General features: G+C 37.0%; 1 protein-coding gene across 1 annotated transcript; it reads left to right on the forward strand.

Moving 5' to 3' along the window:
* The first annotated feature begins 1,887 nt into the window (after nt 1-1,887).
* si:dkeyp-72a4.1 (uncharacterized protein LOC100148058 homolog) lies at nt 1,888-24,309 on the forward strand. The gene is made up of 3 exons (XM_022665296.2): nt 1,888-2,117; nt 18,976-19,097; nt 23,348-24,309. The coding sequence occupies exons 1-3, from the start codon at nt 2,078-2,080 to the stop codon at nt 23,483-23,485; spliced, it is 300 nt and encodes a 99-aa protein (XP_022521017.1). The 5' UTR covers nt 1,888-2,077; the 3' UTR covers nt 23,486-24,309.
* Nucleotides 24,310-25,475: the final 1,166 nt, after the last annotated feature.

The raw sequence follows: 25,475 nt of genomic DNA on the forward strand, positions 1-25,475 counted from the left end.
GTTTTCCCCCAAAAGGAAGAAATTGTAAATATATGATGATTTCTAGGAAAATTCTGTATAATAATGGCAATTTTATCAAAACTAACCATAACATTTTTATATTTCACTTTCAAAAACACTTTTCACCTGCAAGAAAATATGTGACCAAAAAAATGGCAGAACTGGCAAAAAAGTAAAATATGTCACTTTTTGTCACACAATTTAAACCTCTGGCCAATAAAGCGAAAAACGGCCCTCCCTGCTTGACCACAATGGTCACAATCCGTTGAGCTTCAACTACCCTGCTAGATCCACCATTCTTTATAACATATGAAGGAAAGCATCTAGACCTGGCACTAAGGATGTGAATGAAATAATTTCAACTGAGTTTAACCATCAGTTAAAGACATATTTTAAGGGCATCTAACTGAGCACTAATCATCCATTTATTAAAGGCATTTTTAAATATCTTGTTTCTGCACATTGACATTGAATTTAGGTATTGTGTATACTGTAGTATACGGCTTATATTTAGCTCCTAAATACAGAGTGCATACAGTATTTGTATACATGTATCAACACAATGCAAACATATAGCTCATAAAAAAGGGACCACTTAAAAATTATAAGTTCCTTTGATTTTACAAAATTGAAAACCTTTGGAATATAATCAAGAGGAACTGAACTGTTTGTTTTTTTTGCACCAGGAGTGGCATAAAGTTATCCAAAAGCAGTGTGTAAGACTGGTGGAGGAGAATATGCCAAGATGCATGAAAACTTTCCACCAAATATTGATTTCTGAACTCTTAATACTTTATGAATTTGAACTTATTTTCTTTTTTATTATAAAAGCTCGGCATCTTTTTTTAGTTATTTCAACCATTTCTCATTTTCTGCAAATAAATGCTCTAAATGACAATATTTTTATTTGGAATTTGGGAGAAATGTTGTCCGTAGTTTATAGAATAAAACAGTGTATGGACAAAAGTTTTGGGACACCGGCTCATTCACTATATCTTCTGAAATTAAAACTTTTAAAAAGAGTTAAGCATGCTTTTGCTGAAGTAACTATTTCTATTGTCTAGTAAAAACCTGTTTTTATTAGATTTTGAAGCATTGCTGTTAGAATATGATTGCATATAATATCAAGAGCAACTCCCCAACTCATCCCAAAAATACTGAATGAAGCACCATTCATTTATTCCAGAGAACACAGTCCCACTACTCTACATGTTAATATTATATATTATTCTCTACAGGGTCTAGATCCGCTGTGTGTGTGGCGGTGCAACTTAAAGTAAATAAATGAATGCATTTATTAGAAGGGATCTCCATACACGTTTGAATATACTGTATATACGTGTAAAGGCTATATGTTCTGTTATCTAGTTTAAAGCTCTCTCAGAAGAGTAAAGACTTTATTTATAGCAAAAGATGGAACAAGCTCTGGTCTTTTACAGACCATCGAAAAGCCCCTTTTCAGTCTGAGTGAATGGGCTGAGGAACACACACTGATACGGACTCTCCAGACAGAAGAAGCTAATTTACAGCTTGTGTGAATCTCAGGGACAGATGCGATACCAGCACAACATAGCACTGTGTGTGTGTGTGTGTGTGTGTGTGTGTGTGTGTGAACGTGCTGTGAAGGTGATAATGTTCCTCCTCTGTTCTCCTCCCTGTTTTTCATCCCTCTCCTACGTTCCTGTCTTCTCACCATTCTCCTGACATCTGACATGTCTTGAACAGATTAGAGGGGTAGATACTGAATGTGTGTGTGTGTGTGCGTGTGTGTGTGTGTGAATTGGACAAGAGGAAGTGAGAGAGAAAGAAAGAAGGAGAGAGAGAGAGAGAAGGGGAGGGTACTGAATGAGAGAGAAAGAGAGAGAGAGGAAGAAAGAGAGAGGGATTCTGAAATCTCCACGGTGATAAAGTCTCCAGCCAATAGCCCTGAGAAGCATAAAACACAGCGCACACACACACACACACACATACACGCATACACACACTCTCACACACACTCTCTCAGCTGCAGCATGCTTGCACACACTCTCTAACATATGCCGCTCCAGCAGTAAAGGCGTTAACAGTGGAAGAGGCAATGGACAGACAAGCCAGCATGTCCACTGAGTCCATTACAGGTAAACAAACAGTACTTTCATCTCTTTATATACCTTTATTCATCCATCCTTCTCTGCTGGTTACTGTACATTCTTTTATTTATCATTCTATCTTTTGGCAAAAGTATATTTTCTTCAGTCCTGAGGAACATAATGTGTGTGATTTATATATACTACTATAAACTTATATACTTACAGACTTATAGACAGATGCATTGTATTTGTGTGTGTGTATGTGTCTATGTGTGTGACATAGAAGAAGAGAGTGAAAGTTATTTTTAAAAAATATATGTGCAATAATATTTTTTGTCGATAAAAAGGGTTTAATTATATCTAAATAACATCTATATAAACATAATGACTGTACTGATGTAGATGCAGTCATTAAAATAGGTATAGGGAATACAGTGAAACCACTCATTTTTAGTTGTTTAATATCTGTCCAAACAATTTATCAAAGTGCTTTTATATCTCATAAAAAAACTGGGTTACTAATTTGTAGTAGTTTTATGTAAAATAAAATAAGATGCATTATTAATATGTAATTATTTTTTAACTACTTAAATGTTTTAGTTGCTTATTTAGAAAGAGTGACTTTGCCTGTGTTAAATCAACACAGTGAGTATTAAATGTCAATACTTGCTCAATCCCATTTCTAATTTATATCCCTACCCCTTGTTTTTGAACCTAACCTGAAAACAGAGTTACAAGGGGAAGGGGTTGAAACCCTCCTCGTAAGAATTGGGAAACCCTTCAAGCACCTGATAAAATAATATAGCTACGGAGCGCTAATTTTTACTAACCTAGCTGCTGGTTAACTAGTTTAATTTAGGGCATCTTATGTCTTCAAAAAAAAGGGGACAGGTGATGCAGTAGTTAATTTTTAATTAATAATTAATATTGCTCTCTGTAATGGGGAGATGAGATTAGCTTTTCTGTTCCATCTTAAATGCTGCAGCCTCTACCATCTGTTGCATCGTTTGAAGTGTAATGGAAAAGCTAGCTAGCTAGCTACCAAGATGACTACTAGTGATTTTCTTTATGCTTTTTATAGAGGCTATCAAACATTAAAACTACACAGGAGACTATGGTAATATAGCGATCATTTTTAACAAAGAAAACATTTACATTTGTGGGTTGCTTTGGCCAGTTGTGCCACCATCTTGCCAGTGATTTCTTATAGCCCTCTGTTTAAAGTGTGCTTCTGAAAAATCACCTTTTAAAGGGTAATTTAGCTCAAACACTTCTCCCAACTTCTCTAGCCTTACAAGAATCAGAACATCAAAGGCTTAAATGGGATTGGGCCTAAGAGTGTTGATTTAACATTACCAAATTGAGTGTTTATAAGGTTTTTTTTCTAAAATAGGTTGGTTATTAATATGTAGTAGTCGTATATCTACCAGAATGCTTGAGTTAGTAATTTGTAGTAGTTTTATGTAAAAAAAACAATAAGATGCATTATTAATGTGTAGTATTTTTATATTTACCAATCAATGTTTTTTTTTTTTTATAAAAATCACGAGTTACTACTTTGTGTATTAGTTTTAAATTTAATATAATATCGTAGTTACTAATTGATAATAATTTATTTATTAGATAGCTTAGTTACTAATTTGAGGTTTTAAAACTAATTGACTGTCTCAGTAAATAATTTGTAGTCATTTAATATCTAATAGAATGAAGTTTTAAACCTTAAATAAATCCTTAAATCCTAAATCCTGAGGTCACACCCTTTGCTAATACAGATGCACACACAGCTGTTCTAGCTTCTGTGTGGAGGGACTAACACGACTCTGGAGTAGCCTTTATTTCAGAATAAACAATGAAGTTTTTATCCTAATACTTTTGTCCTTATGGTGTATGTATGTGTATATATATGCATGCACGCACACACACACACACACACACTAGTATGGACACACACACACACTCAGAGTAAAGGGGTCAGTCAGGGGTCAGTCATAGAGTCATAGAGGCCTATAGAGTTGCCACCAGACTTCACCCCCAGGGCTATAATGTGCTTTGTGTAGAAATGTTCCCAGGATGATGGAAACATGCAAATGCTAAGTGTTGTTCAGTCTCTAAATGTGTTAAACACAAATGTACTGAGTGTTCACTTCAGGAAAATGTTTCATTTCATTTGTGTTTTTTTCAGTACTACATTATCTTAAACTCTGTGAACGTAATACAGTTCCATGTAAAGGACCATGAAGGATTGTATTGTATATACCATAATTTCAAAATCATCAAAATTCTGTTACCCACTATGTCTGTTTAATAAAGAATACTTTAAGATGCACCCATTGCTGACACTGAGTTATTGAGCTACTGGTATAATGACAGTGGATTAAACATCTGCATTTTGCTGTGGAGCAGTGTATCTGCATTCTCTGGAATAGAGTGAAGCTCTAGTCAGTACATTAGTGTCACACTTTCTGGCCTTTCACCTGCCTCAACCAACTCACAATATCACCATCACACCATCCATCTCCACCAATTAAGAGCTTTTTATCTGTTCTCTCTCACCTGAATACTGATCAGCTTCACTTGTTATCGATTACCACTGCTTTTATATTGTACCTACCCCTTCACATTGGTAAAAAACTTTGCAATGTATTGCCAACCGTTCCTGTTGCGTTCCGACTGAGCTGTCTTTGGAGATTTGCCTGCCTGTTATTGATCTTTGCCTGTTTTTCATGTTTATTCTTGATGGTTTATGGTTTATGATTCTGGCTCTCCCGTGTCTGTTTTGGTAGCTTTTGGATTGCTTCTTTTTTAATTTACATCTTACTGTGTTTACAACTTTAGGCCTATTAAACCCTTAAACCTTCAAACTTTTATGTCTGCAAGTGTCTGGTCTAAATGTTTATCTTTACACTTAGGGATGAGTAGGAGTAGCATTTGTAAAATAACAAATCACAAATCATGAGATGAGCAGATGTCTAAAAACATTAGGACATGTTAGGAGTAACCTTATGTCCAGCATTTCTCAACTTATTCTCAAAATGTAAAAAAAAAAAAAAAACAGATGCCTTTTTTTTCTTAGATTCCTATATCCAGTGTTGTCTACACTGCTTGTGATTTACCTGTATAAGAGAGTATGTCTGATGCAGAGGAAATAATTAATAATGTAATATAAACTTAGGTGTGTATTTTCAACTAATTTACATTACATCATTTACATGTATGTGTGTGTGTGTGTGTGTGTGTGTGTGTGTGTGTGTGTGTGTGTGTGTGTGTGTGTGTGCAAATCAGTGTGCGAGCTCCGGAGAGAGACATGTCCCTGAATGACTGTTCCTGAAATACAGTAGGCTAGAACACACAGAACGAACAGCTGTGGGAAGAGAGTTAGACAGAGCGAGAGAGTGAGAGAATGAGAGACAGAGGGATACAAAAGTACAAAATGGATCATGCACTGAAATGTGATGACCTACTTAGAGTGAAGAGTGAGGAGTATTTCATCAGCGATGCCCAGGCTTTTGTTCAGTAATTGTCAGCAGTATGAAAGTGTTTTATGACCAGTATGGACCTGGGCGCTAACTCATGCTAAAGAAGGAAGTCACTAGGACTGTGTTCTGCCCAAAACACAATAACTCACTGTGGCATACCATATTATTTCTCCTGCTTGCTCATAAACAGAAATCTCAATATCATGTTATCAAAATATAAATTTTGGATCAGACTTTAGTTGGTCTCTTTAAAGCTGTCTAGCTCTAGACACACTGTTCCAATAGTGAGTATATTTAAGGTACTGCATTTTTCGCACTATAATGCACAAGTAAAATCCTTTAATTTTCCCCAAAATCACAAGTTTGCTTTATAATCCAGTGCGCCTTATGTATGAATTTTAACAGTTTAACAGTTGTAAGTAGCAGTAAAGCCACTCATACAGAAGTTTCAGGTTAGTTCTTCAGCACTGAGACTTGAGACTGGAGCACTGTTAGCATTAGCGGCTAATCGCCGTTCTGAGGTGCGTATTATCAGCCAGTAGCCTGCTACTAACCCTGGCTAGCACTGCTGGAACAGCGTTAGCATTACTTGCTAACAGTGCTAAGCGCTACCTCTTTCACCATTGAGAGGTGAGTATTATCAGCCTGTAGCCTGCTGCTAACCCCGACTAGCACTGCCATATATAGGATGTGGAGCAGTGGAATTGTGTTCTATAGAGTTACGGAGAACTAGCCCATACCCTAGGGATGAGCTGGAGTAGCATTTTTACAAACAACTAATCATGAGATCAGTAAACATCTACAAACATTTGTCTTCATTACTAATTACATTGGTGACAATTTAAAGAAGAAAATATAATATTTTGAATGGTCTTTGGACTTGGTCCAGACCAGAAAATACATTTGACAGAAGTGCTAGCTGAGCCCAAATACACAAATCCAAAAACGTACTAGTCCAGCATATTTAACTATACTAGCATTAGACTTACTGAAAGAAAACGGCAAAGAACTTTGTACAGATTGCTCGCTAAAATAACAACAGCACACCACCAGATTATCAATAATAGTCATGTATAAATAAAACGCCTGACATCTCAATGTAATGCAGATTCTCTGTTTCAGCCACAGCTGTCAATTACTTTATTCCTAAGTGTAAAAAAGTTATGATATAGCAGAATGAAGTTTTAAAGTTACGGAGAAAAAAAGGGTACCAATATTATCACCTAGGTAACTAACTGATGTAGATTTCAGATATTGCAGGTGTAGAAAGTGTTAGAAAATGTGATGATTAAAAAAAAAATTGAAACATATGAGGAAGGGTGGAGCAATAAATCATACTGCAAGCAGACAGCAGAGGTGCTAGGCCTATGGAGGCTTTTCTTTTGACAGATGTTGCATGGTCCATCAATATATACAGTCATTATACCTCATTATACCATTATACCAATATATACCAGTCATTATAACCACACCAGTTACAGTAGACAAAGCCTGCTGGTTTGTATAAGGTATATCAAGTTCAATGTCTAACTCTGAAACTCTCAATCATAGCTCTCATGTTGCACTGTGTAATATTAATATTTCAACTCCTGAGTGACACTACAATTTAGAGAATCCAGTGAGATCTGAAAAAAGTGAATATTTCTAAACTTAACAATAAAGTTTTACACATAATTTTAAAAATAGTCATGCACTAATGATTAAATTGATTAATAAAGTATATCAAAGATCATCACCATCCACAAAAGCACCCAAATCCTTCAGTTGAGCTCAGTGTGAGCCTGAGGTATTAATGTACTAATCCCTGCTCCTCTTTCTTCTGCATTACACAAGCATTACTGACTCAGGAACACATTCACGAGTTAGATAGAACAGTGACTTGTTCAGATACAGCGTCTCAAATTTATTCATGACCTGCCAAAGCATCACTGCTTTCACACCTTCAACGTCAGTTCTAATGTAATTCTCCAGAGATCGGGAGAACATTAAGAAAAGGAGGATTTCTTAGAAAATGCTGACACTTTCAGAACAGGGGTGAGAGCTGAGAGGACTGGCTGTGAGATTTGGCAGTGCTGCCTGATTTTTGGGAGGGTCTGTAAACAGTGGCCTTCATAATATATTTTGCTGTGTGCTCAAGCTGTTGGGTATATTGTGTGTGTGTGTGAAAGTCTCTGTATTGCCGTTTATTTGCGGATTTGATGGATGTTTTGGATTTGGGCCACATTAGTAGCATCGTAGCTTCATCCCTTTTCCACAAGTTACAAAACAGTTACAATTAATGAACAGCATACAATTGATATAATACATAAATACAATACAAAAACAACACGTGCTTTACTCTAAAACACATAGCATTAGTTATTATGGACAATGAGAGAAAGGAAAAAAAAATCTATATACACATGAGTCTGCCTTTTTGTCTTCAGATTTTGTTAAAAAATCCATCTTAACTTTTTTGACATTTTGTATTTTTTGGGTCATTAATAATTCTATAGCTTTTCATGATATATTGTCCTTCAGCAAAAATGTAGAACAATGTGTGTGTGTGTGTTCTTCAACAATTGTTCTTTATAAATATAATACTTTGTGGTAAGAATGAAAAAAGGTACAAAAAAAGAATAAAATTACTTTCAAAATGTAGAGACAACATTACAATTAAAGAAAAGATGAGCCAGATGAGCCTTTATATCACAATTACCACATACTGTACCCATATTGCTTAGATCACAGTATTAAGTCATCAGAGAATTGCAATGATAAATGTTATGGAGTATATTAAATTATATTTATTTAACTTTAATTGATTTTTTTTTAAGAAATCAAATATGCTTTTATTTTACAAAAGCTCTTTATGAAGATATTTATTTGGGGGAAAACACAGTTTCCAGGCTAACAAGACCTAGCAAATGTAATGGGTAAATAATTACATTTTATTACAAAAGATAAACCACCAATTCTATTTAAAATATAGTTGGATATGATGTGTCATATAGATTCATTATTAGACAAACATTGATATCTATAACATTAAAAACTGTAAGTATTGTTAAAATAGGTTAGGGAGTCCTAATGTAATGTTTTTGACATGCTTTGGATAAAATACCACAAAGAACAGCACCAGAAGCAGTTTAGAAAAAGCTGTTTATTTTTGTGCCTGTTTCTTTAAGTGATAATGAGCCACTGCAAACATAGCATATGTCGATACCTTCATTTTGGCAAAGCAAGAACAATATTATTAACTTTAAAAACGACAGACCTTCTGGAGAAATACAAAGTGATTCAGAATGAGAGACTTTTTGGAAATATATCAGCATTTGCAGTGACAGAATCGAGGAATGCCGCCAACAAATTTCAACTCCTCAGGGTACATCAGATTCCCTAGCTGTTCAGACTGCCACAGACATCTCCAGGAAGTCGCTGCGCTAAAAATTAAAATATTCACCATACGGAAAGAGAAGTGAAGAGGACAGTGAGTGACAGCTTCATTCTCTCACTGGCACTCACTGGAGGGTTAGTCAACTAAAGCTAAGGCTAGCACAGAGCATCATGCTAAGCTAAGGCTAAAGAGTTTAGCAAAGTTCCTGTAAATCAACAGAGCAAAAACTAAACTGCCAAACAAAACCAAACCTTAGGAGCGTATAAACTGGTGGCATAATCTCTGTGTAAAGCCAAAAATACAAAAGCAACTTGTTTCTTTGTTAAAGTACTCCACACGATAGCTTAGAACGCTAAGGCTAATGTTGACTAGAAACTAGGGCTGTCAATGTTAAAGTGTTAAGGCACGCAAATAATTTGGAATCAGTGAGACGTTTTTTTTTTTTTTACGCAAATTAATTACGTCACCAAATTTGACCCCAACTTCTGCTGTAATCTGGCCCCTCCCACCCAATGCCCCGTAATCATGGTGCTACTTGTTGCACATTGGCTTTTTTCACATTTTCTCCCCAATTTACATGGCCAATTACCCAACCCACTCATAGGCTTCACCCATCACTAGTGATGCCCCAACACCAGGAGGATGAAGACTAGCACATGCCTCCTCCAACACATGTGAAGTCAGCCACCACTTCGTTTTGAGCTGCTGCTGATGCAGCATTGCTGAGTAGCATCCCAGCGCACTCGGAGAAAAAGCGCAGCAACTCAGTTAAGATACATCTGCTCCCAGATGCCTCGTTCTGCGGGCATCACCTTTTGGAGTGATGTGGGAAGAGAGTGCCATCCACCCACTTAAGGAGAGCAAGGCCACTGGTGCTCTCTCAGGGTGGATGGCGCCTTAGTCTGCTGGACCACTCGGAGCCTTGCATTTCTTACATTAAGTATCCACTATAAAAACATGCGTCTTAAGAAGATCAAGTGCGATTTACAGCAGTTAATCAGAGAATTTTGTTGTGATCAATCAGATTAAATTTTTAAATCAATTGCCACCACTACTAGAAACAGCTAGCCACAGACAGTTGAAGATATGTGTAAATAATAGGGTCTGTATAGGTAGGCGATATAGCAGGTGATGGCTGACCATATTGCTGATCCCGGCCGTATTGTTTAACCAGAAGCTCTTGCTGTTTTTTCTGAGAGTCCAACTTCTTTCTGTTCATGCTGGTCAATCAGCATTGTCAAGATTGATCATACTGGTTGTCTAGCTTGATCAGGTTGGTCATGCTTTTAGACCAGCTAAACCATTAAACTCATACAAAATACCCTGTACTGATCAAGAGTCAACCAGCTTAACTGGTTTGATCATCTTGAGCTGACTGGGCAGTTTAATTCAGAGAGATCACAGACATTTTTGATGTTCACACACGTTCAATTATCAGTGGTAGGGACCACTTCAGACCACTGTGGGTGTGTAAATAGTATTAACTGTTACAAATGTTTTATAATGATTTTATAAAGGATTTATTTCTTATAAAGTGGCTAATTAGAGGAAGTTCTTTCTCTAGATATTTTTTTTATTAAAATTGTTGGTGACAGTACACAGTCATATTAATTACAACTATAAGGTCATACATCAAAAAAGGCAGATTTCAATACAGCCCAGACCCTCAAACATAAAATATGGCACATTTCAGCCCATTTAAAAAAAGGTATAAATGAATAGAAATGAGTATTTGTTCACTTTAACTTAATCTTTACTTAAATCAACAAACATATATGATTTAATGAAGTAAATATAAATATTTGTCCATTTCTATCTGTTTTAATTTATTTATTTGGTCAAAACTTCATTATTTTTCTTCAAGCTACCACATGGTTATATTAATCTGCAGCTCTGAAAACCTTGAAGCCAAAACTTTTTCTTTTCCACAAATTAGCACCCATGTCCAATTATCTCCCACCTTTCTGTGCACGCTACCACTTTCATAAGCTGCACAGGACGCTAATTATAAGATTAATCTCTTAACTCTGAGTAGAAACTAATTAGACAAAATCCTTGATAACGTCGAGCTTTGGAACAAGTAAAATGAGGCCCTCACACACATGCAGATCTTTTGTGTTTTTAGTTCTGTATGTTATAAAGTTTTCTCAATAACAGGATGTGATTTTCAGTGTTCCAAAATAGACTAGAACATCTTTAATAAACCTTATGATTAATTTTGATAACTTGCATTTGTATGTTTATCGATAATCAAATCATTAAGTTATTTAATATATTAGGCATACTGTTAACACATTGTTATAGATTAAGTTATACTGCTTGCAGCAATATTTCACCATATGAAATATCCCACATGAAGGCACAGAGTTGATTAAGGCGCTGCCACTATGATCAGGAGATTGTTGGTTCGAATCCTGCTCATGTAGCTTGCCATCAGCTGCTGGAGCCCTGAGAGAACACAACTGGCTTTGCTTTCTCTGGGAGGGGTAGATGGCGTTCTCTCCCCACATCACTCCTAGGGTGATGTCGATCAGCACAAGGCGTCTGTGAGCTGATGTATCAGAAATGAGTTGCTGCGCTTTCCTCCGAGTGCGCTGTGATGCTTTTCTGCAATGCTGCATCAGCAGCAGTTTAAAAGGAGGTGGTGGCTGGCTTTACATAGAGGAGGCATGTGCTAGTCTTCACCCTCCTGGTGTTGGGGCATCACTAGTGATAGGATCCTAATGAGTGGGTTGGGGAATTGGTCTTGTACATTGGGGAAAAAATGTAATTAAAAAAAAAAAAAAAAAAAAAAAATATTATTTGTAAAAAATAAAAATAAAACAAGGTGCTGGTGTACTCCCGAGCCTCCTATAAAGACAGCTAGATCTAGTTAATGAAATATATGTTAGGGAAAAAAGTAATTCTCACTTTTTACAAATGAACAAATTTGTTGAGCATTGTTCGAAGTGGGCTACTTAGGCAAAACCCCCAAGAACACATGTCATAAAAAATAACCAATGAGTGTGTTTTTTTATAGTTTTAATTCTAATTTCGCGCTTGGAGGAAAATGTAGCGACTTAGTTCCGGTACATCAGCTCACAGACGCCCTGTGCTGCAGACATCACCCTAAGAGTGATGTGAGGGGAGAGCGCCATCTACCCATCCGGAGGGAGCAGGGCCAATTGTACTCCCTCTGAGCGCTGGCAGCTGATGGCAGAGCTGCATGAGCAGGGGTTTGAGCCTGCGACCTACCGCTCATAGTGGCAGCGCTTTAGACCACTGGACCACTCAGCACCCCGAGTATATATGTTTATATGTCTATGTGTTTTCCCTCTCTTGATACTTTTTGTATATGGCTCTATGCCAGAATGCAGAATGTACAGAGTGGATTGTTTTTTTTTTTGTACCAAGACACAAAATTGACCCAGAAGATAAGGGTATATGTAGAGATGTGATTTTCTCTTAAAATGAAAAGTTGAAAAAAAAAAACAATAGCAGGGAAACACAATGTAATACACTATTAGGGATGCAGATTAGACAATGCTTATTGCTAGAACAATAGGCGGTTTATGCTCTGTCAACTTGGTTATGATGGTAATGCCGTTCAACCAGGTTGGTGTTGCTTGTCCTGCAGGTGGACCAGCTTGTTCATGGTCTTGTTAGTCATGCTAGTCAAAAAGTTTGGTCATGCAGATCAATATTCTTAGTCAGCTAAATTATCAAACTGAAAATAAAACACAATTTGTTGATCAAGAGCCAGCATGACAAGCTTGAGCTGACCAGACTATAAGCCTAAGTTATTTTTAGGTGTTGGTATTGCAATATTTAGCTACAGTGCTCTACAGAAATCAGTGCTACCCTCCCTAATAAAGATAATACAAGTGAAACAAGGATATGTGAAGAGTGTGTGTGAGTGTATATTTGAGAAAGCAGACAAAATGAGAATGCATTTGCCCCTACCCAGCAACGTCACCCAATTGAGGGTGTGTTATGATGCTGATAAGCCATTCATTTTGCCTGCACCATAAACCAATCTCCTCTCTTTATGTGGCCAGGTTCGAATGGGCCGAGGAGATTAAACACACTCAGTGATAAATTAGTTGTTCCTCTCAGCGCCTGACAGAAACCTTTATCAGTTACCCAAAGACATCACAACAGCCTCGCGTTTCTCTCAGGGCTTTATAAAAGCTGAATGGAAGCAGCATCAGGGGAGGGCCACTGAGCTCTACCTCAGTTTAACAGCAGTTCATTCAAAAGAGCTGAATTCCACTGTTTTCTTGTCTTGGATTGTTTGTCCTAAAGTGTAGTGCTTGTACCAGATGAGTGCTCTTCCAATCTATTTTTACCTCTCAGAATAAAACAAATAAAACACACTTTATTTGTTAATGTGGCTTTAATGGATTAGTTATGCTAAAAGTCATGTTTGTTTCTCTTTTTGTGAACAACTTTTTTGTTTATTAAAATAAGTAGAAGATAATGTAAAACACAAATATGCTCAATATATACATATAAGTAGTATTAGAGCAACAAGAAAATAAGATACATAATTACACTAAACCAAATTGATTATAGTAGGAAAAACAGAAACAAACATACAAATATGATTGAAAAAGAAAAAGTCTTTCCGATATGATCGATAATATATGACCATATATTAATGGTTTTACATGAAGCTCCATGGAATAATGCATGATCATTCATGAATTGCAATTAACAGAGTATTGGAAATCCAAGTACAGAATAAGGGAAGTGTTAAGTTAAACCAAAACAGCTCACAAAGGGTCTAAAGAAGCTCATAAAGAGTCTAAAGAAGAATCATAAAACACAGAATACTCTATACCAGAGCTTATTTTAGAATAGTTCCAAAATATGTGCAGTGTTGTACCACTGGGTAACACTTTATTTGTATGGCCCAAATACGTTCAACTGAATCTCTATTAAATGTAACTTAATACTTAGTTGATTGAACACTTATCTATAAAATCTATCCCTAAGGTTCAGCCTAACCAGCCATGAATCAACCCTACAACCTAACCCTGACCAAAACTAAAAGTCTTAAATCTAACAGTAAGCCTAGCCTTAAAATGTTAGCGAGATTAGAGTCAAGGTTAGAGGTAGGTATAAAAGTTACATACAAGAAACATTTACTTTTACTGTAGAGAGTACTTTCATTTAGTAGACATGGAATATACAGATTGTTTTGCTATACAGCAGGGGTGTCCAAACTTTTTTTGTTGGGGGCCAGAAGGAGAAATATATGTGCAGTCATGGGCCACAGACTCTGTAATAAAACAAATGTTTTAGACACTTTGGTCCGTTTTCCACGCTACAACTATGCATTCTCGCCGCATATAGACTCTTTGGACCGTTTTCTGCGCTACAACTGCGCACTCTCTCCGCTTTTAGACTCTTTGGTCCGTTTTCTCCGCTACAACTGCGCATTCTCGCTGCATATAGACTCTTTGGTCTGTTTCCTGAGCCACACCTGCACATTCTCGCCGCTTTTAGACTCTTTGGCTCGTTTTCTGCACCACAACTGCACATTCTCTCCGCATATAGACTCTTTGGTCTGTTTCCCGCGCTACAACTGTGCATTCCCGCCGCTTTTAGACTCTTTGGTCTGTTTTCTGACACCTATCCTTTAAACTTTGAATCTCACATTATAAAAACCGGTGGGCCAACTTTCATTTTATTTCTAAAATACATTGCGGGCCACTTCAAAAAAGGAAACCCCTGCTATACAGAGATTTCACTGGTGTTTTGGATATACTGGCAAGGGGTGGCTTGTTAAGTGCTGGTTTAGTGTTTAGATTTATTTTTTTTTAGATCAGGATGTTAGAAATGCGTTTTACACGTGTATTTTTGTGTGGCTTAGCTTTGTTTACATACAGTATAATCCTAATACTGAAGACTGTGTCTAAACAAGGTCACAGTTATTATAAATGGAAAATGAGCTGTTTTCAGCCTCATGTCTGGATATGGTAGAAAACTGTATTATACGGAGGGTGACCAGTATGCACGGAAGCTTAAGTGTTTTTCTAGTACATATCTAGAGTAAGGGTCTTTCTGTGTGGTGTTTGCACGTTCTCCCCGTGTCTGAGTGGGTTTCCTCCGGGTGCTTCGGTTTCCTCCCACAGTCTTGCCCCCTAGTGTGTGAGTGAGTGTGTCTGTGTGTGTCTGTGTCCAGGGTGGATTGGCGGCCTGTCCAGGGTGTATATTGCCTTTCACCTGATGCCGGCTGGGATAGGCTTCAGCAACCCTGGATAAAGCGGGTATTGATGAATGAATGAATGAATTAATTAATGAATGAATATTTAGAGTATCTTTTAGTCCAAAAAATTAAGAAAAACTACCACAACAAAGCCTTTCTAAACTCGAAGGCAAATTTTACCGGGCATCTTTTCATCAAGGCCTTAATATTAGTTCTTGGTGTTCAGGGCCACATCCAACTGCAATTTAGTCTAATTGCTGCTCTTTCTAAACTGCATCCTCCATTTGTCCCCATTGAAGGCTGATAAAAGCTGTAGAAGATGGAAACATCACTGTATTTATTTATACTTTATACTATGCTTTTTTGCATTAAATAGAGAATGAAATTATTTCAGGCTCGAAATTTCCTGTTTCCCCTTTCTCTGGCTGTTTAATACCTTCAGAAAATTGTTGGATAAGAGCATGTAGCTGAAGCAGTGAGTGTGCAGGCAGACTCTATGGCAGGAATGCGACCTTTGCTGAAATGCATTCCTGCTGTCGATCTAGTCCTTGCTCTGCACTGTGAGATATGAACTCTCTATCAGGAACCTTGGCAAGATACTTTTTTTTATTACACTTTGTAAAAGTAGGACAAAACGTGCATGACTCACTGAATTTTTTAGCATTTATACATGCTTCCCTGTCGTGAGATGACCTTGATGCTTGAATTCATTCAAATTGATTTATACACACTCGCTTGCACTGTGTTGACCCCAGTGGCAGACCGTCCACTACACAGGCAAAATAAATTACATATTTGGTGCAAGAAAAAGATTATTATCTTAAACATTTTTAATTAAGCAAAAAAGAAAGATAAAGAGAGAGAGAGAGCTATAAAATGAGGTATTTTCATAATTGGTATCCATATTGGCACTCTGAGAACTTCTCACAGCCAATCACTTTTTTAGGTCGGAACTAACTGGGGTTTTGCCATCAAGCTGCCGGTGCTCAGAGGGAGCAAAATTGGCCCTGCTCCCTCTGGGTGGGTAGATGGCGCTCTTTCCCCACATCACTCCTATGGTGATGTCTGCAGCACAGGGCGTCTGTGAGCTGATGTACCAGAGCCGAGCCGCTGTGCTTTCCTCCAAGTGCGCTGGCTGCTCGGCAATGCTGCATCAGCAGCAGCTCGAAAAGAAGCGGTGGCTGACTTCACATGTATCGGAGGAAGCATGTGCTAGTCTTCACCCTCCTGGTGTGTTGAGGCATTACTAAATTAGAAATAAAATTATAAAAAAAAAAAAAAAAAAAAGAACTAACTGTGGTGGGTGGCACGGTGGCGCAGTGGGTAGCGCTGCTCAGCCAACATTTTCATGGGGCTCACATAGAAAGAACAGGTTCTAGGTTGGTTCCAGGGTCTGAATGGTTTTGTACAGATGTTTTACTGGCACCCAGTTAAACTTCTCAAATGGGCTTCATCTCTCTGCCCATCACTGACATTCATATGTAAGGCCAACATGGAACCTGTGGACAAAACTCATACAGGCACCTGTAAAAAAGTAGGAGCCCTGAGAGAGCACAATTGGTCTTGCTGTCTCTGGTTGGATAGATGGCCACTTTTCCCTCATCAGTTCAAAGGGTGATGTTGATCAAGACGAAGCATCTGTGAGCTGATGTATCGGAGTCAATGCTGTGTCAGCATCAGTTCAAAATAAGTGGTGGCTGATTTCCCATGTGTCGGAGGAGGCATGCGCTAGTCTTCACTCTCCTGGTGTTGGGGCATCACTAGTGATAGGGGGAGACCTAATGAGTGGGTTGGGTAATTGGGGAGAAAATGGAATAAAAATTTAATCTGATTTTAGATCTCACTGTTTTAAATGGATAAAAAATTTACTTTTCTATTACTCAGATTTTATTCATATGATGGTGTGTTTTTAAAATTATGAGTTTTCCTTACATTTGATTAAAACAATCTCAGTATTTCACTTACATTATGCTTACATTATGCTTATTATTTTTACATCTTAATGCTTGTATTGTGATGCGTAACATATTACAAAAGTTTTGTTAATGCACAGTCCTAGTAAAAACAGTCAATACTTTTAAAGTCCTTGTTTTAAGGACCAATATTGGTATCGATACTTATCTTCAATGCTCATCTTTATCTATATAAGATATTTAATAGAAAATTAGGAGATGTCACAGATGTCCCACACAGAAAGAGTGGCTATTTTGAAGAAACTTCAGAAGTCTTCAGTTATTTCACCTTTTTTGTTAATTAGTTAGTTAGTTTAGTAAATAACTCCACATTTGTTCATTCATAGTTTTGAAGCCTTCAGTGAGAATCTACAACGTAAATAGTCATGAAAATAAAGAAAATGCATTCAAAAAGAAAAGGTGTGTCTTGTTTTTGTTTTGTTTGATAAAGTATGATTAGAAAATCCACATTGTTGAGGTCACCCAACACCATCTATTCTTTAAATCTGACAACGCCACCAAAGCAAATAAGCTTCAAAATCTACCTGTAAACTGTCACCGATCGTATTAACACTCACAGAAACAAGAACACCCGCCATTTGAAATGTGTTGTTCTCCTGTTCAACAGTGTGTGTTCCACTCAATCATCATGAGATGAGATCTGAAAAAAAAATGAGGATCTCCTCGGACTCCATACTCGCTTTGCGTTCACTTCCCGTTGTCAAACTCAGCAAATTAAACTGACCTGCTTCTCTCTTGTGGTTTCTCAACTATTTGAAGTTGTTTCACTCCTTTTGTTGTCAGTGCTCACCAGCAGCAAGCTCATTTCCATATAAATGTGTTCCGTCACACTCGTTTCATTTCAGGGCTCTATTTGCTGCTGGTTCAGGGGGTTGTTTGTTCTGCGGATCTTTCACTGTTCTACCTGACTCTTTTGAACTTCGCAGCAAATTGAATCATGCAGTCTTGGCGATTAGAGCAAGATAATGTCATAAATTCCAAGCAGGCTAATAAAACAGTGGACGTTTTTTAAATTTCCATGCCTGCAGACTATGATTGCACTCTGCACTTTTGGTGTGCAAGTGTGGAGATTAAACATTTATCCTTTTTTGGGAGGGGGTTTGCAAAGGAGCAGCATATTGTTACTGTATGTCTTTGCAGTGAGTTTTATTACGTCATTATGTTAAGCTATAATTTATAAACATAAACATAAATTAAACATACAGGGGTTGGACAATGAAACTGAAACACTTGTTTTTTAGACCACGATAATTTATTGTGGCGACGGACAGTTCTGGTGGAAACAGGAGAGTTGAGGTGCACATTAAATTCTGCCGTGATTTGAGCAGCCGTGGTTTTATGTGTTTTGGATACAATCCGGGTTAGCACCCGAACATCCCTTTCAGACAGCTTCCTCTTGCGTCCACAGTTAATCCTGTTGGATGTGGTTCGTCCTTCTTGGTGGTATGCTGACATTACCCTGGATACCGTGGCTCTTGAAACATTACAAAGACCTGCTGTCTTGATCACAGATGCGTCAGCAAGACGTGCACCAACAATTTGTCCTCTTTTGAACTCTGGTATGTCACCCATAATGTTGTGTGCATTGCAATATTTGGAGCAAAACTGTGCTCTTACCCTGCTAACTGAACCTTCACACTCTGCTCTTACTAGTGCAATGTGCAATTAATGAAGATTGGCCACCAGGCTGCTCTAATTTAGCCATGAAACCTCCCACACTAAAATGACAGGTGTTTCAGTTTCATTGTCCATCCCCTGTAATTCTGTAATGAAAAACATTCAAATGCTATTTACCACCATACACATTAAATTATCTGTATTTCTACAAAACAAGGCTGTGATTTTGATATATGTACATTACATAGTGTCTCCTCTTTTCTTCACTTAGACTTAAGGGGCCCTGCAGAATGCTGGATGTCGTACGGTCATACATGTCCGGAGCATACAATATGGAACCCAAAGTTCTGCGTGGTTGCAGATGGTCAGATGCTGATCCTGGATCAAGAAGAGGTAACACGCAAACTGAGACACAATTATAACAGACATTCTTTTTTTAATAAACACTAATTATAGTAGTATTTGCATTAAACGCTCCTACCACACAGCAATGAATTTAATTCATTAAATTTAACAACAAGCACAAAGCTACTCAGCTATTTTCAGAGATGCTGCTACGATTGCATAATATTGTGTAATGGAATTAAGGCTGCTACGAGCAGCCGTTGTTTATCCAAATACTGGTGCATCTCAAAACATTAGAATATCATTGAAAAGTTACTTTTTTCAGTAATTCAGAAGTTCAGAATGTGATAGATGTATAGATTAAATAGATGTATTTCACACACAGTGATTTATTTTAAGCGTTTATTTATTTTATTGTTGAAAATTATGGCTTACAGCCAATGAAAACTCAAAGATCAGTGTTTTTTGGCAATGTGGACAGTGTGCCAAGTCCTGCTGGAAAATTAAATCTGCACCTCCATAAAAGTTTTCAGCGGAGGGAAGCATGAAGTTCTGTAAAAGAGAAAATACTTTACTGACTTTGGATTTGATATAACACAATGGACCAACACCAGCAGATGACATGTCTGGAGGAAGAGTGGAGAGACACACAGTCCAAGCTGCTTGAGGTCTAGTGCAAAGTTTCCACAATCAGTGACGGTTTGGAGAGCCATGTCATCTGCTCTGTACATGCTGTGTATAATACAATAATAAAATAAATTTTCCCAAAAGTTTCACAATTTGTACTAAATTACTGAAGTAAAGTAACTTTTCAATGATATTCTTTGATATTTTTTGAGATGCACTTCTAGTTCCACTCCAGTAAATCCAATAGCTTACCAATGATATTTTCAATTTTTTGTTATTGTTTCCCACTATATGTGTAGCACCACACTACAGCTTAAGCTTATGAATGTTTGAAGATTGTTATGGACTTACCAAGGCAATATTTCAGAACAACTACTCAGTTATAAGTTCAGAATGGTCAGTCCACAACTAAAATGAATATAAAAAGGCAACAGAAAAGAGCAAAACTGTAGCAAATACTAAAAAAGCTTCAGGTAGACGGGCCATGACCTAGAAAGTAAATGTGTGTATGTGTGTGAGTGTGTGTGTGAGTGTGTGAGCCACACAAACCTGTGACCAACATATCAGCAGAGCATGAAAGTGTTCATGGAAGCATATAGCGTGTTAGCAGCATGTAGTTTGTCACTATGACACTTTAATGACACAGCACATTACCAGACTGCCATAGCTCACAGATTTTACACATGATTAAAGCAAAGGCCATCTGCCTGAGACAATCGATAGATAATCTGACCTCATACAGAATTTATGCCTTACATTGTCTTCAAGATATAATACTTCCTGCTTCTAGTGTATATGTCACCCATGCACCATACTGCCATGCTTCCTTCATGCAATAATCACGTCATTGAAAATAATGTTTGTGAAACACTTTGGAGGCAGGATGCAAATGCATGTCTATCTTTTTATTTGTAGCCATTACAAATAAAAACTAGGAACAAAAAGTGAAACTAAGAAAACTATATAACTATATAACAAACAAAGGACCAACAATGTCTAATAAAGCAGGACTGAGGCTTAAACTGACAGAAAGTACACTATAAAGCAGGGTAGAATTGACAGGGTCAAACAAAAAGCACAAGTGAGAACAAAGGAGTGCATGGGGTATTTATGCACAGGCACAGACAAGGGATACCTGGGGAAGTAATAAGGAGGAGGGGTTACAAATGGGGGGGTGCGGTGTAAGGCAGAGACAAGACCAAAAACAAAAGAAAAGAAAAAAAAGGGAACAGAGGAGAGAAGCAGAAAGGACAAAAAGAAGAAAAACATAAGACAGACACAGTGTTTTTGTTTTTTATGGTTTGTTATTATGATTTGTTTGTTTGTTGTTGGTTTGATGTCTGATCTGTTAGTCCTTGCTTTTTACGTATTTGTTCAATGTTTTATAGTTTTAGTTGTTGCCTCATTCTTTATTTTTTGTGGCTTCAGTTAAAACCAACTTGCACTTGCATCGTGCCCCAGAGTCTGAGTCGTTAAAATAACGTAAAAAAAAAAAAAAAAACATGATTCAACCCAAACATCAAACACTATAAATATGCATCTAAGAGAGGGAGAGCTGATAAGACTATATACAAATAAAATTAAATAAATATGCTTTCTTGTTTGAACAGGTGGGCGGTGAGGTGCAAGAGGTTGAGAAGCTTTGGTGTAAATCACACGACCACAAAGCAGTGAAAACTTTAAACTTTTTGTGGTTTTGTGGAATGAAAAATCACCCTTCTATTTCTGGAAGTCTGATGGATGGTTTAGTCTTAATACTAGGAAACAGTTACCAGCTTGACTGCAGTGTGACAGCTGTACAGTGTGGTTGGGGAGGGATAATGCCACAGGGGTCATTTTTTAGAGTTCGTCCTAGGTCCAAAAATTCCAGTAAAAGGAATCCTTAAAGTTTTAGCATACCAAAACATTTTAGACAATCATACACTTCCAATACAGTTTAGGGATTACCTTTTTCTCAAATGGTTTATTAAATAGTGACATGCTTGAAGAAATGCTTCTGATTCCAAAAAGGAGTAAACAGGTAAAGTGTAAAGGCTTTCTTGACAGTTTAATTCTCAGTTCTCAGTCTTAAGCAGTTGCTGAACGGCTGAAATCAGGGAAGCTGTTGAATCATGTATGGTGATGTGCACGCAGTGATGTGCATTGGTTCTCTTGTAAAAGTATATCTTGTAAAATCATTTTCATTATCTGAGGGTATGAATAATAAAACTGTTCATAGCATCCAGCCAATTGCTATCTTATCACTGCTTTAATGACTGCTGATCTTGCATAAAACTGGAGTTCTGTTTAAAACAGTGTAAATGCAGATAGGCTTTGCTGCTCCAACAGGAATCATGTACGTGTTTTATGCATAATTTATATACAATGGTACATTTTTAATTAGTTTAAGTCACAAAATATATAATGCTTTTCCCTCTTTGATTCACTTTAGATTATTATAATAGTCTCAGCAGTAGAACAAAGGCTGCAAAATTGTTAAAAGAAGCTGAATAATCTGCTCGTGCTATAGTGTTGTAACTGCTAAACCTCCATTGTTTCCAGACTTAATTATTAAAATTCCTGTAACTTTAGTTAATTTGCATTCCCAGTAGCGTAATTGCCAGTTTACATAATACCTTATTTTTGAATATTCATTATGTTTAAAATAGTGTTCTTATTTTGTTTTATTTGTTTCTAAATCAGTTTCTCTGATTTTGCTATTCATAGGTTTATGTTTGAGTAAAATAAACATTGTTGTTTTATTCTATAAACTACAGACAACATTTTTTCCAAATTTTACCAAAAATCATCAGTGCACCTTATATATATAGTGCATCGTATGTATGAATTTTACCAGTCAGGTTGTAAGAAGCAGTAAAGTCACTCCGCTGAAATACAGAGTTATACAGAAGTTTTAGTTTAGTTCTCCAGCACCAAGACTGCAGCAGTATTAGCATTAGCTGCTAACCGCTATTTCCTGTTCAGAGGTGAGTATACTCGGCCTGAAGCCTGCCTCTAACTCCAGGTAGCACTGCTGGAGAAGCACTAGCATTTTCCGCTAAGCGTTAGCTCTTTCGCTGTTCAGAGGTGAGTAGATCAGACTGTAGTCTGTGTGTTTATTATGTTAAAATAAACTACGCGGGACGAACCGCTAGCTAATATCGCCCTGGCTTACTGGAACACTCAGTGTTCTTCAGTGTAACACTGTAGCTAGCGGTTAGCGGCTAATTTGAATGCTTCTGCCCTAATGCTGGAGAAATTTGTGAATCTAAGCTTACTGCAAATAAAAGAAAGCGGTTTACTCACTCAAATAAACAGCTTTCAGGAGAGAAAACTGTGTAGATTAACATCCAGCGCTCGTTTGACTTATAAAAAAGAATCTTTTTTATCATCTTTATTTATTTAGCTTAGCTTTACTTAACTTAGTTACCTTCCACCATCACCCAGCAGCAAGACCTGCTGAATTACAAGTTCCATATAGTGTCTCATAAAATCCGCCTTATAATACAGTGTGCCTTATAGTGCGAAAAATACGGTAGCACATTTCATGCATAAAAAAAACAGCTCAGTGTTATATGGTGTAATTTATTTAATAAAAAAAAACTTACAGAAATCAGTAAAAATCAAAAGCAGTTCCAATTCTATCTTTGGTTTTTCATTTTTTTCTGTGTTTTTTGTTTCTGTTCCTCCAGGTTCATCCCTTTCTTCTGCAGGAGAGAAGGGCTGATACATGCAAAGTGCGCTTACTCAGACGCACCATCAGTGTTCCTGTGGAGTCACAATTCCCAATATTTCATACTCAGATGTCCACAGAGAGTGGTGAGTCTTAGACAACACTGTACAGCTAGAATCTTCAATTAGCATCCAACGTGCCGGATAGGACCCATGAGAAAGGTCTCTCTGGGCTTTATACAGCCGTTAACATACTGTATTTCCACAGTTATTTTAAGGTAAAGTAGAATATATAAAAAGTAAAGCACTAAACAATGTTTTATCATCAATATATTTTGAAATGTGTACCTGCCTACAGGGAATATAATAACTGAAAACAGCAGGCTTGGTTCAGAGTGCTTTGAGGAGGCAATCTCAGCTGTGATTTTTAATGACTTATTATAAACACCAGGAGTAATTTAGCATTCAGAGTTCAGCAAAGGCCTGAATCTCCCTTATGTGTCTCGTTTGATGTACTTGTATGTTGTTTTATATAAAACACGGTTGTGTTACATTAAGAGAAGCTCTAATTTAAAACTTGTCATATTCACTTTGGCCACCCGGGGGCGTGCTTGCTTCACTATTCTTTTCTCACACTGGTTGATGCATTTCAACCTGCAATTTTTCATTTGTAATATTGATCATTTTCTTATTTTGCATCAAATTATAAAATGCTAATCGTTTTTTTCTGAACTATGTAATCTGAATGTAGTGTTTTTAAATGTGCACTTTTGGTTAATCATTAAGGTGAAAGAAAAACTCTAGGAACTTAAGGAATTCTTTGCTTTTCCACTGGGATGCACTTTATGAATATTGGCCATATGTGTTTCATGTTTGCACCTGATTCTTATGAATGTTGACAAGGCAACTATATATACTATACATGCCAGTTTAAAAATCAGAAAAAAATCTTTACATAGTGTAGGTTCTTTACATTTCAAAAAGTTTCTTTACATGCACACATTTTATATTCATATCTTTTTTGATGATTCATTTACTTATTATATATATATTTTTTGTTTTGTTATTTTGTTTCTAGAAAACCAACATTTGATGCTACGTAATGAACAACAAATATTTTTTTTCAGTGCCTTACTTTTCGTGAAATGAAGATTTAACATTGTCTAAACAAAGCTACCTTTTAACTATCAAGATTTAGTCATGTCCTTCTAAATAAAATTCAGGATAAAACTTGAACACAAAATAGGCGTGTTTCATTGCAATGCTTTAGGGCTGGGCAATTAATCAAAAAATGTATTGAAATTGACATTCAGAACCTCATATTGATGTACTCTTGAACTAATGATTATTGCTTTTTTATTATATTAATAATTTTAGTTTACTTATATTGTGTTAAAAAATTGCATATGTAGTCATGTGACTCAACCTGTTTACCTTGTCCGTGTCATGGATGCAACATGGAGGAGGACCCGATCACTGACTGAACAGAGCAGCTTATATAATCGCTCATTAATCATCTAATACGCTGAATTCATTTTATGCAGGCTGTGCCAATTAGCTGATGAGTTAGCTGATTAAGGTGTGCTAATTGCAGTAGAAGGCTAATGTCTTTTTTTGAGGTCACCCAACTCCAGTTTGTTTCTTCTCTGTTGGGACCTGTTGTACTCCTCCACATTCCTCCTCCACCCATTGACTCACAGAGAATCTCTTCATCTGAGGAGAAATTCTTTAGTTGAATGAAGCGCATAAGACCTTTTCTTCAAATGGCTTCTGTTGCACTCTTGTTATTCATGAGCGCCTGCTTTCTGTCCCAGCCACACTTCTCAGCAAGGAGTTGATGAGAGATGAAAGAATAGCAGAAGTAAATCTTTCATTTCTCCCTCTCGCTCCAATCTCCGGATCTGAAGTGAAAATGTACACCATCTTGGCTTTGATGAATTTCAGCAGAGTGGAGAGAGTGGGCGCTACTTGCTGCCATTCTCCTTTATGAACTTTGGAAACTACCGCCAGCCCTGCTCGTTCTTTCAGTCTCTTTTATTAAAAGTTGAAATGGGGTGACAGAGATTTATTTGCTGCAATGAAAAGCTATATTTTATTTTGTGTATGATTAGTTAAATATGCATCTTTCTAACTTTTGCATTCCTGCTT

Source organism: Astyanax mexicanus, chromosome 1 (genome assembly GCF_023375975.1).
Source record: "Astyanax mexicanus isolate ESR-SI-001 chromosome 1, AstMex3_surface, whole genome shotgun sequence".
NCBI classification, from domain to species: Eukaryota; Metazoa; Chordata; class Actinopteri; order Characiformes; family Acestrorhamphidae; genus Astyanax; species Astyanax mexicanus.